The 13,312-nt window shown below is 46.6% G+C and overlaps 1 protein-coding gene across 1 annotated transcript; it reads left to right on the top strand.

The window, feature by feature from the left end:
• Nucleotides 1–7,790: 7,790 nt before the first annotated feature.
• Nucleotides 7,791–10,108, top strand: Gpr182 (G protein-coupled receptor 182). The gene is given in 3 exon segments (XM_046466677.2): nt 7,791–7,955; nt 8,431–9,562; nt 9,565–10,108. Coding segments are annotated over 2 exon segments (1,206 nt in total). The 5' UTR covers nt 7,791–7,955; nt 8,431–8,446; the 3' UTR covers nt 9,655–10,108.
• Nucleotides 10,109–13,312: the final 3,204 nt, after the last annotated feature.

Here is a 13,312-nt window from a genome sequence, read left to right as displayed (position 1 = left end):
TCGACCCAAATGGCAGGGATCCAACTGGTCTTGTTGCCAGGCAGGGCCACACTTCCTTCAGTAAGTCCCCTACTGCAATCCTAGATCTATCTGTCTCTTTCTTCAGTCTCATGGCACCTTGGAGCCAGTCCTCATACACTCAGATGAGTTGTTCTAGACTACCAGCCCTGAGTGCCTGTCACATTTTCCTGCCCCTCCTCCTCTGGGGCTTCTCCTGCCTGGTCACATGCTGAGTGTCTAAAAGCAGAAAAGACTTAGTGGAACAGCAGAATAAAATAGACACTAGTATTGCTGAATGTGTATACGTGACTGTATGACCAATGTGATTCTGCAACCTGTACACTCAGAAAAATGAGAAATTATACCCCATTTGATTCAAATGTATGATATGTCAAATGTATGATATTGTACTGTCATGTGTAACTAATAAAAATAATAATAATAAAAAGAACATGCCCCACAGAGATGACAGGGTTTCTTGAGCCTCAGCCAGGCATGGAAGGCCCTGAGCTCTAACCACTGGAAAAGTGTTTGTTCAGTGTGTATCCAGTATGGCTGATAGAACAGAACTTCCCCCCAGGAGACCAAAGACAGCTAGAGCCTGGACCACATAACCACTGTCCATGGAGGGGCTCCCAGGGGGAGGAAAAGGATGTCATTTCTCATCGGGGCTTGGGGGAAAGGGGATAGGGTGGCAGAGTAGTGGGCAGAAGAAACAAGGGTTTCATAGTTCTGAGCTGCTATAGACAGTCCACATTTACATGAATTTCTGTCCCTGAAGGAAGGGAGGAGGAGGAGATAGACAAGTAGGGAAAGAAGTTTCCTGCAGAAACCTGGGCTGGAGAAGAGCTGCTCCCCCCTGGTGGTTCCACTGTGGTACTGCAGGCTAAACGCAGGTGTTGGCTTGGGATCTGCCACCATGGATTCTTCAGCCCATCCCTGTAATGGCCACTCTCTCCAGGTGCCGCTCCAGCTGGCATCCTACATGAGTTTTCCAGGAAGGAAAACAAGATCGTTGACAGGTAAAGGCCTGAATCGCGTGTTAATTACTCAAACCTGTTCCAAGCCCTAGAGGGCATGTAGCATTCTTCTAAGCCAGGGACAGAAACCCAAACCTAAAAAGAGACACTCCTTCCTGGAGTGTAACTCGGAGTCAAATATCTGGGAGGCACAAGTGGAGTATCACTGGCCCTCTGCATCTCAGAAGAGTCAGAATAGAAAAGGGAAGGGATGAGGGGGTTTTCCTCATGGCAGTGGTACACTATGACTGGATTGGGCTATGACCAGATCCCCCACGCGGGATCTGGCTCCCTTCCAAGGAAAAGAGGCCTGAGAGGAGGTGGTGCATGCTGAGGGTCTAAGGAGACTTTGAGATCCAAGTGCCTCGAACTTTTGTCCACACGCCTTTCCTTCCACTGTGTCAAGCCCTTGAGCTACAGCCCCAGGTAAAGCCCTGAATCCGGAGGTGCTAGCGGAAACCAGAGACCTAACAGTCCATTCTCTAATATTCTTAAACACCTTCCCCTAGGAGTTACATAATGGATCAACAATCACTGTATTTTTCAGAGAAGAATAATAATAGAAATCTAGAAACTCCAGTTTAAGCCTGAAGCAATAGTTTCATTTAAATAAAGAAACATGGCTGGTGGCTTGAGTGTACTTAACACTAGACCTCTGGTGGACTCAGAGACCCCTGAGGGCAGGGACTGACTCCCACCATTTTTTGTTTCTGGCACCTGGTAGTGTCTAGCTCTTCCCAGAGCAGAATGACTGCTGAGGGAGATGACACTGCAAAGTCTGGCCGCACTTTCCATTTCCATCTGTATTTCTTTTCTTTTTAAATATTTTTTAGTTGTAGATGAACACACAGCATCTTTATCTATTTTTATGTGGTGCTGAGGATTGAACCCAGGGCCTCACACATGTGAGGCAAGCGCTTTACCACTGAGCTACAGCCCCAACCCCTCCATCTGTATTTCTTATGTTGTCTTGAAAGTATGAGACTTCCTAAGGCCTCTATTCTCTTCATCTTTATAATAAAGAAAGAGAATCAAGATGACTCTGGCAAGTCCTCCCAACTCCAAGTTTGGGGAAGTCTAAGAATCCATATGTCTTTACCAAAATGGTAAAAACTTAGAAAGTCAGAGCCTCAGGAAGCACTGGAGAATTCAAGGGGAACTTCTGTCCAACATACATTAGGTGCTCAACCAGAGTTGGCAGAAACTGAAATAAATCTGGAATCAGCAAAGGACTGTCACCACATCCAAGGAGAGGCTGGGGGAGGTGAGGGGTTTGGAGAGTATAGATCTGAGGAAGAGCCACCCAGCTTCTGTGTGAAGCTAGAAGAGAGGTGGGAAATGGAAGGAGGGGGCAAGGCAGAGGCATGCTGAGAGGTTTCTGGGTAATGTCCTGTGGGGAAGGGATCTGGGGTCCTGTCCATCTCTTATCACTCTTTCCAAGCTTCCTCTTCCTTAGAGTGATGTTGCTCACTCCCCTCCTCCACCCTTGAGAACTCACAGAACAGTTGTCCTTCTCATGGAATGGGGTGGGGGGGGGAGCTAAAGACAAGTCCCTTTCAAATCCCTCCTCAGACCATCCCATTATAGGTCACAATTCATGAGGGATTCGCCTCCTCCCTCACTCAAGAAATTTCCCAGGATTCCCAGAAGTGGATGCCCAACTCTTTGTCTTCCTAGCTCCTTGCAGGAGAAACTCTTCAAGGGTGATTTTTAACCTTTGAGGACATCACAGACCCCTTTGAGAATCTAAGGAAAGTTCTAAGTCCCCTGAAAATGCACATACAAAACAAAATCTTACATATACAGTACTTTACAGGGAGATCCCATCCAAAGCCAGTGGAGCTAGGAATTCTTGTCAGTTGAAGAAGTTTACTGAACCACTAACAGTGTTGTTACCAAAAGCTCAGTCCTTATCCCCGATGCCAATCCAATAACAAGGACACAGTTTTGAGAAGAAGGAAAAAAGAGATTTTATTGCTTTGCTAGCAAAGAAGAAAAACAGGGGATTTATGTCCTAGAGCCTGTGATTCTCCCCATCAGCAGGAACAAGGGGCTTTTAAAGAGGTAATTCAAAGGCTACCTTTGGAGTGTTCTTCATTGGAGTTGAGATTCACTTGTTAATTTGGGAGATAGTTATTTCTGAGATCTTCTGGTACCATCCCCAAAGTCTGGATTACTTTGTTCTGGGTGTGTACTCAGGGAGAGAAAAATCTGCCTAAAATGGGAAAGAAAGGTCATCCTGTTTCCCCTGAGATTAGGGAGGGGGAGAAATAAGGGAGGAACAGGGAGAGAGAAAGTGAAAGAAACATATCCATTAAAAAAAAAAAATAGTGGCAGAGCAGCAAGGGCTATATTCAAAGCATAAAGTGGACCACTATTACAGTGTGGCCTGGGGAACTTATTTAACCTCTCTGCACTTTAGTTTCCTCATCCTATGATAGAATCCACCTCATAAGTGGTCATGAGGATTAAATGAGATAATACGTGTAAAACACCTTAGAACTATGTCTGACAACTGGCAAATATTTAATTAACATTAGTTATTACTATTACTACATCTCTTCTGTGGTAATTCATGGTGGCATTTGGGAGCGGTCTCACCATTTAATGTAAGAAATACAACCCCAGAGAAATAAATAAAAAAGGAAATTGGTATTGACCTAATTCAGATAAAAAGTGATTGGTGGTAGTGAGAATATAGAGAGAGATATTTCAATGTTAATTACACAGAAGGTGACGTCTTCTTCCTTATGCTCAAAAGTGGGAAACGGCATGCTCATGCCAAGCACTTTCCATGTATTTATCCCATGATCTCAGTGACAGGAGCATCATATCCTCACTTTACATATAAAGAAATTGATATTCAGAAAAGCTAATTGACTATAACCCAAAGTCACACAGCTACTCAGTGGTGATCCCCAAACCTTTTAGGAAGAACTTGACACAGTTTGAAACATATCCTCCATCTTAGAACAAGAGTCCCTCACAGTCACCTCACAGTGACTCAGCCTGACCTAAACCTCAGACAATCATCATGCAAAGGAAAGGAAATTGTTATCTGGGACTGAAATCCTAAAAAACACCTGGTTCGAAATATGAGGGTGACACCCCAAGGACCCTTCCCTGAAAACTCCTAGGAAAGGCCTAATTGCAAAATCTCCCCCCTCCCTCATTCCCCTATGACTACCTCAGGTTCTGAGTAAAGATGTGTCTCAGTCTCAAGTGGGCCCCACTCTGCAGGTTTGTCCTGAATAAACCTGTGTTAGCGTTGAGCTGCCTGTCCTCTGCCTTTATCTCCTTCACTCTGTTCTTTCCTTACAGTCTCTACCGTGTCTCTTGACTAAACAGAGAAAGCCCAGGGCAGGGAACATCCTTCTTTGGGAAACCTGGGGAGTCCCTTTTCCAGGGCTGCTGGCCAAACAGAGTAACTTTCAGCCTAATTTGACTTCTTCACTCAGTGACTTTCTGGAAGGGGACAGGAGTGCCAATTGTCACCAAACTCCTCAGACTTGATCTTCCCACTCTCTACTTGCCCCTGCCATACAGGCCAGGAAACATGGATCTCCTGGGACAGCCTGCCTCTCCCTTTCTCCAGGGCCCAAGCACAAGCCCTTTGCCCTGCCCAGCCCCAGGAAGCTGCCTGCCTTTATCTGTGTCTGTCAATACCTCTTCCCCTACCTTCCTTCCTTTTTCATTGTTGATCCCAATGTCTTGTCTACATTTTTTGGAAAAAAAAAAAAAGTGAGCTTAGGGGAGGGGGAAAGAGTAATTTCCAGGAATTGTTTCAGGACTGCTGCTCCTACTGCTTAGAGCAAAGCCTTGTGCCCCCTCCTGCCCAGGTTGGCAAAGAGCCTAGTCTCCTGCCCCTCCCTTTTTCCCTTCCTCCCAGCCTCTCTCTTTTCAGCTGCCCCCCTCCCCCCAAAAAATACCTTCACATGAAAACTGTAGAGCTCTCACTTATTTCTTCCTGAGGGAACAGCTTTCCCTCTTAGCCTCTGCTCAAAGGAACCACCATGACTTCCTCTTGTTGGGCATAGGAAAAGACTGGGAGCAGGTGGAGGTGAGGCTGCAGAGGTGCATCTTCATATGCCAGGAAGATTTGAAAACCTAAGTGACAAGAGCCACTAAAATGCAATCTTGAAAGGAATGGAAATGGCCATAGGCACAGTCCACTTGGAGAACAAGGGCTTCCCTGGAGGGATTTTAGTCTAGCAGAAGCTCCGTCTGCATGGCTCAAAGACATGAAGATGGAAGTGAAAATTTTCAGAAGCTTCCTTATTGAAAAAAGGCTACCAATGGGATAGAAATTAAGAAGAGGGCTGAGGTTGTGGCTCAACGGTAGAGCACTCGCCTAGCAAGTGTGAGGCCCTGGGTTCAATCCTCAGCACCACATAAAAATAAATAAATAAAACAAAGGTATTGTGTCCAACTAAAAACTAAAAAATAAATATTAAAAAAGGAGAGAGAAAGATAATATGTGGAAATGTCTGAAAAATTAAAGTAAACCATAGCTATGACAAATTTCTTGATCCAGAAGTGGTCTAATAAATAGAGAGGACTCAAGAAAATCTCAAAGCAAAAAACGATCCCCTCCATGGAAAAGGATGGGGTGATAATGGCATAGCAATGTGAAAGCACTTGATGCCACTGAACTGTGCACCTACAAGTTGCTTATAGTGTAAATGTTAATATTAAAGATATACACATATATACAAACAATAAAAAATCAAGTAGCAAACTTAACAAAATCCCCTCCTTGAGTAGATAAAATATTGTATGTATATATAGTAGAATATAGCTCAGCACAGAAGGGAATGAGGCAGACACAGGTTATATTGAGAATGAACCTTGAAAATATTATGCTAAGTGAAAAACACCAGATACAAAATGTCACCTGCTGTATGAGTCCATGTGTAGTATATATCCACACTAGATAAATCCATAGAGGTGGAGAGCAGGCTGGGGTCTGCATGTTTTCTTGGCCATGCTTGAGAATGCCCCCTCTGTACCAGCCTTGGGATCTATGGAAAGGAAGGATGTCACCAAGTTCTGTGTATATAGGAAGCACCACAAGGGCATTGCTCTTGTGCCCGGGATTTCTCCAAGCTGCATAGATACATCAAGGACATTGTGAAGGACTACCAGTTTAAGAAACAGAAGATGCTATTCATCACAACCAAGGGCATCCACATGGGTTAATTCATGTCCTGCATCAAAAAGGCCCAGCTCAACACTGCCAATGTTCCTGCCAGGGGCCCCAAACCTGAGGGGACCATCATGTGCTACCTGGAAAAGCCTGAGGATCACAGCTAGCTGGCCTGAGCCTCTGGAACAGTACCAATTATTTACCACAACCTGGAGACCAAGATGCCAAGCATGAAGTTTCCCTTTGGCTCTATGAGGGTCATCTCCCGTGCCATAGGTGGCCAAAATGACAAACCGATCCTGCAGGCTAATGAGCTTACCACAAGTAATAAGGCAAAGAAGAACTGCTGGCTACCCATGTAGGATATGACCATGACCCTATGGACCATCCCTTCTGAGGTGGTAACCAGTACATGGGAAAACCCTCTTCTGTCCACAGAGAAGTCCCTGCTGGCCACAAAGTTGGTCTTGCTGCCAGACCAGTGTCTCCGTGGAACCAAGACCATGAAGGAGGAGAACAAGGAATAGTGGGTGACTGCTTAGTGGGTACAGGGTTTTTAATTTGGGGTGATGGAAATGTTGAGGACCTAAATTGAAATGGAAGTTGCACAATGTGAATGTACCAAATGCCACTGAATTGTACATTTTAAAATGACTAATTTTATGAGAATTTTACCTTTATCTCTTTAATCCCTTCCAGCCAACATACCCTTGACCCTACATCCTACAAAACAAGGGCCCAGGTTCAGGTGGCTCTACCACATACACAATGAGATAGGCAACTCTCTTGGCCCTACAGAGGATGGAGAAGCCCATTTCCCGCCCCATAGAAGTACATCCTGGGTCTCTGGAAATGGCTAAGGTGAGAGTGCTCTGAGAGGAAGGCAGGTCTGCTGACACAGGATCTCACCAACACAAGCCCCTTACTCTATAGCTTTCAGGGAAGGAGAAGAGAAGTCTGGTCCCTCCCTCATACCCCTTTGCCCACCTTGCCCCAGTCACACACTGTGCCCTTCCCTTTCCTTCCCATGGTGAAGTGTGGAGTCTTGGAGAAGACTATGCCCTTCTCCTCCCTCCCCATCCTTGAGTCTCCACTCCACGTTCAGACTTTTCTCTCCCCAGATTCTCACTTCAGATCACAGAATGAAGACAGGGAACTGGAAACCCTTGTGGGTGGAGTTGGGGTGGGTACAGGGAGACTGGGGGGGGGGTGAACTCGTAGGGACACCAGAGCCATTAAAAGCCTGACTGATTTTCAGATTTGTTTTAGCCCCCACCCCCACCCCACAGTTCTGCTCTAGTAGAAATCAAGACAGATGGGAAAAGTGGGACTCTAAGCCAGCTCAGAGAGGAAAATAATCTTTTTTTGTGTGCCCTGCCCTGAGCCCTTTATTTTGGTGGCTCATTTAATTCTCACATCATCCCTCTTAGTAGGTACTGTTGTTTCCATTTTGCAGAGAAGAACTGAAGCTTATAGAAGTCAATTCATAGAGCTAGTAAGTGAAGCAGCTGGATTTTAATGCTTGCATCCTGACCTCCCTACTTGCTTTTTGCTGGGACGTCCCCTCTAACTGGATTGGGGGAATGCAGGAAAAACCCCAGCCCTCTCCCACAGAGCTTTAGCCAGTGACAGCTATTTCCCGGATGAAGGGCAGCCCTGAAGCCAGTAGCAAAGGGCGTCCCTGAAGCCAGCAGCCCCACAGCCAGGGTCCCTTCAGTCTCCTTGCAACTCCCTAACAGCCCAGACCTGCAAGACCTCCAGGACTAGAGGTACATACACGGGAAATCCAGGTGAGTGTTGTCCCCTCCCAGGGAAGATGGAAAGCCAGGGCTTGAAGACAGATTTCCCAGGGGTAAATCAGAGGGGAGGGGTGTTGTGTGTGCACACATGCGTGTCCTCTCACACCTAATGCCTGAATGGCTAGACAGTGTGGAACCCTTAGTGAAGACGCATGACAAAGTGGAGAGAAGTGGAGGTTGGAGACGCTCTAGGGCTGGAGGTGGGATGGGACTGGCTGGGGCTGGGAAGAAACCTTGTTGGGCAAACCATCCTGGTCTCTACTATCCCTGAAATCCCTTAGCAAAATGTCTGTGCTCTTGGGCCAAAGCTGGCAACTCAAGGTTTGAATGCTAAATACCCCTTTCTTATTCCTTCTGTCCCAGAATCTTTCCCCAAGGGCCCCCAGCCCCTATGCCTTCTACCTGGGAGGCACAAGGCTGCTTTCAAGATTTCCTTTCTCTTCCCACCCTCTCTTCTTCCCAACAGGTGCTTGCAGGTCCTCATGTCAGTCAGACCCAGCTCGGGGCCAGGCCCCTCTGAAGGGCCCACCGCAGCGCCTGACAGTGAAGAGTTCCACAATTGGGAGGAATTGCTCTACTTCTTCAATCACACTTTGTCCGAGTGCCACCTGGAGCTCAGTGAGGACACCAAGAGAGTGGTCCTCTTTGTCCTCTACCTGGCCATCTTTGTGGTTGGGCTGGTGGAGAACCTCCTGGTGGTATGTGTCAACTGGCGTCGCTCAGGCCGGGCTGGGCTGCTGAACCTCTATATCCTCAACATGGCCATCGCGGACTTGGGCATCATCCTGTCCCTGCCTGTTTGGATGCTGGAGGTCATGCTGGACTACACCTGGCTCTGGGGAGACTTCTCCTGCCGCTTCACTCATTACTTCTACCTTGCTAACATGTACAGCAGCATCTTCTTCCTGGTGTGCCTCAGTGTTGACCGCTACATCACCTTCACCAATGCCTCTTCCTCCTGGCAGCATCGCCAGCACCGAGTGCGGCGGGCTATATGTGCAGGCGTCTGGGTCCTCTCAGCCATCATCCCACTGCCCGAGGTGGTCCACATTCAATTGGTGGAGGGGTCAGAGCCCATGTGCCTCTTTGTGGCACCTTTTGAAACATATAGCACATGGGCCCTGGTGGTGGCCCTGTCTACCACTGTCCTGGGCTTCCTGCTGCCCTTCCCTCTCATTGCAGTCTTCAACGTGCTGACAGCCTGCCGACTTCGGAGCCAGGGACAGCCCCAGGGCCGGCAGCACTGCCTCCTGGTGTGTGCCTACATAGCTGTTTTTGTCATCTGCTGGCTGCCCTACCATGTGACTCTGCTGCTGCTCACTCTGCATGGGAGCCACATATCCGTCCACTGCTACCTGGCCCACCTGCTCTATTTCTTCTATGACATCATTGACTGCTTCTCCATGTTGCACTGTGTTGCCAACCCCATCCTCTACAACTTTTTCAGTCCAAGCTTCCGGGACCGGCTGCTGAGTGCTGTTGTCCACTACCTTCCAAAGGACCAGGCCAGGGCAGGTGCACGGGCTTCCTCTTCTTCCTCTTCCACTCAGCACTCCATCATCATCACCAAGGAGGGCAGCCTGCCCACTGCAGCTGCCTCCCCCAGTCCCACCTAAGCCTGAACTTCCAGCCGCCCTCTGCTTCCAAATTTCTCATCTCTGTTTGGCAATCCCATAGGCAGCTGAGGTAGATTCCAGGCTCTTCCAGGAGTCGAGTAGAAGGCTGAAGAGGGAGGTGAGACATTTGGAGGGAGGGGGGAGGGAGAGCATCAGAATACTCATGGTATATCTGAAATATGGGAGAGGGAGAAGGGATGGGGAGGAATAGAGAACAGGTCCTTCCTTGGTGTTGTATTATTTGTTTTGGCCCTTGTGTCTAAGGGAGCAATGCAGAAAAAAAAAAAAAAAAGTGAAATAAATAATAGAGATAGCCATGGTCTGGATCTCTGAGAACTCTGCACTTCCAGCTGGGCTTGGGAAGGAAGCTGAGGCTAAGGGGATGCCCTGCATAGGAAACTAGACACATGCATTTCATAAATCATCCTAGCTAGAAAGAATGAGCTCCACAGGAACTTCACAAAACTTTCCTTTTGTTTGTGTGCTTGTTGATCTTCCAGCTCACTATGCAGGTTGTGGGGACATGAGGCCAGAGGTCAAGGAATCAGGAGGCCTCAGCAGGACATTCCCTATCTGTGCATGTCAGTGCAATGATAAGTGGAGGGGGATGGGGTCTACAGGGGTGGGGCCTGGGTCTGAGACAGGCACCCTGCAGCTGGGTCAGCAGGATAGTCTCTCCACCCTCCACCATCCAGGAAACGGAGTTCCATTTCCTTACTGATACCCTCCCCTCCCCCTTGTCCATCCTGCTCCTCCTCCCCGAAAGCAGAGGCACTGTTCCAGAGTCAATGCTCCTTGTAGCTTTTGATTTTGGACAATCTATCTTTCATGGAGACACAGAGCTACCAAAAATCCCACCACCATCCCCATCTCTGGCTTTCTCTCCAATTAATAGGAAAATATCCAGAGACATTCATTCTGAAGCAAACATGGTGACAGTTAGCAGCAGGTGCTGACAGTTGCTCCATCCCTCAGCCTTTGCCCCCCTACAGGGATGGGAAAGGCCAAAGTGGAAATTTCCCAGTTCTGTGACAGAGTAGAGCTCTAGCACAAAGTCAGTTCTCCCTGGCCAAGTCTTTTCATAATTTTCCTGCCTGACAATTTACACTTATTAACACTTGTTGTATAGATGGGGAAAGAAGTCCTCTTGTTAACAAGTAGGTCTTCTGGAAAAGGCTCACTATCAGTTTGGGAAACTAGGCCCAGGAACTTCAAGAACACTGACGTAAAAGTCTAAGAACAGGCTCTGGTTTCCGCCTTTCAATCACGAGTCACATCTTTGGCCTCTCAATCCTGCGTGGAGAGCTAGGGAGCTATGGATACAATTGCTGATCTTCTGTTTCCTCTGTTCTGCTCCAGAGCTCACTGTGCCAGGAATGTTTAACTTGGATTAACTACCCATTACCTGGAGGCCAAATACTCTACTTTTGGAAATCTCAACTCATATTCAGCAGATGCATTAAACATGTGCTGCAATGGCGGATGCAGCCCAGGTCTGTCAGGTGCACAGAGGGAAACCTGTATCTGCCATTCCCTGATCACTTGGCCCAAACTGGAGAGGATCTTAAGCTACACATAGAGAGAAGACTTTCTGAACAAGGTTTCTGGGTTGTTCTTGGGGATGCGATAAGGGCTTAACCTAACAATGCAGAAATGGCAATATAAAGACTTTCTTCCCTTATTCCCACTTAGAAAGCAAGCCAAGATCTGATGACCTTATCACTAACTGCTTTGTCTTGGGCTCCAGGACCTTTCTGAAGGAAATCCAATTTTACACGTGTCACATCCCAAGTCACCACAGAGGCCACTTCCCCCAAACTTGTTATCACCCTGGCAGTAGGAATACTTCCTTAGAATCTTTTCACCCATTGAAGGGAAGGCTAGGAACTGACTATGCTGACTGTGACAAGACTGTTGTGCTCAGCAAACATTTACTGAGCAACAATGACAGTTGAGCCTGGGCCATGTGCTCTGGGACCAACAGTACCACATCACTCCCTACCTGCTAGGGGTCTGTTTCTTCTGTGTTAACTTATTTGCATCAACCTCAACAAATTATGCCAAACCTTTCCCTCCTCCCTATTCAAATCTTCCTTCCCCCTCCCACTTTCCATCTGCCTCTCTCCACTCAAAGACATACTGCTTCACCAAGAAATAAGTGGCCATGGTAAGACAATTTACAACTGAATCACTTACTTAGTAAGGTTAGTCCAACTAGACATCCATAGTCTCACTGCTCTCTCTCAGTTTGACAGAAGAGGCCCTCAGGGACGTCCCCCTGAAGAGGTTGAGTTTTTGACTTAAGTTCCCACTCAAAACTGGTCAACAAGCTAATCCTGGGGAATTCCAACTACAGGAAAGGAAAATGTGCTACCTGAAAGAATTCTGGTGTGTACTGAGCCAACATGTGTTACTGAAAGAGTGATGAGCTCAGATGTTCTGAACTCAAGGTATGAGCATGTTTGTAGTACACAGGAAGCAAACTCTCATTTTAAATTTCTTCTTTTTATTATTCTAAATAAAAACCACACTTTGTGCTGAACAATGGAATATAAAAGAATCAGATGTACAACGATTTTAAACATCTACTATTTGGGAAAAAAAGTTTACAAAATATACAAAACTTTACAGCAATAGATAGTAAACACTTAAATATTAGGAGGTCAGTACTTATTAATTTAATGGAAGGAGTTAGATGTCAACAACTTTTTTCCGTTTCTTAAGAGACTTTAGCTATTAGAGATGGAGGGAATTGGAAGGGTTGGACAGGGGGGGGTGTTAAAGAAACATCAAAATCAAATATTTCATTTTAATTCAGATGTTAAGTTTATGATGCATAATCACACTGAAACTAATGCTATGCACCCTGCTTCCTGTCTCATTTGGTACAGGATTTAGGGAAAAGGACATGTGGGGACTCCCAGATGGGCACAGACTGCTCCACACAGTCCACTCCCATGCCAAAAAATTCAGTGTCTGTCTACAAAGGGATTTAATTTCACTTTCAAAGTTGAGTGGTCTGGGGAAAAAGAGCACAGCAGGAGGCCAGAAAGAGGGGGGCAGGAATAATCAGTAGCAAAAGCCTGACTGGGAAAAAAGGCATTGAAGCCAAAGATTTGTCCTGGAGATAAAGGGGTGCTAATAGAGGAGAAAATAAGTGAAAAAGAATTTTTACCCATTTCTTAGTTTTTAGGGGTTGTTTGGGCCCAACACCCACCTTACCTCCTTTTTTTCCAACTAGCCGTGAACTAAAGGGACTCCCTGGAGTCTTAAAATTGAGGACCAAATACTGTTCAGCAGAGCTCCCAGTGGATGCTGTGGCATCAATGAGCCATCAAGTCACTGGATGCCAGGGTACAGATCCCCTGTTCTGGCCACAAGCAGACTCCACAGTTCATCCCAGCATGCCATACAAGGATTGCTGTTTCCCTGGAGGAAACAAATCAGCAATGGCCTCAGATTTGGTTTAATGCTGTACAACTGCCATCTTGAAATTCCTAACAATTTGTGAACCAGAGGGCTTTGCAAATTATGTAGCTGGTCCTGAGTACAGATCAAGAAAAAGGGAAAACAGGTAAAGAGAGAACATTCAAGGGTCAAATAGAATTTCAGAGCATTACAGAAGGGACAGTGCTAAACTGGGTTCCTGGAGAGAGGGGGCAACACAATCAAATAAGCATTAGGTTGAAAAATAAAAAAGGCAAAATAAAATGAATCCCTTTCACTGGGTAG

The sequence above is a fragment of the Marmota monax genome, unplaced genomic scaffold, assembly GCF_021218885.2.
Source record: "Marmota monax isolate L192 unplaced genomic scaffold, Marmota_monax_Labrador192_F-V1.1 WCK01_AAM20220418_F8-fsc00151, whole genome shotgun sequence".
In the NCBI taxonomy this organism is placed as follows: domain Eukaryota; kingdom Metazoa; phylum Chordata; class Mammalia; order Rodentia; family Sciuridae; genus Marmota; species Marmota monax.
The sequence above is the reverse complement of the archived record's forward strand: the minus strand, read 5'-3'. Positions and strand labels throughout refer to the sequence as shown.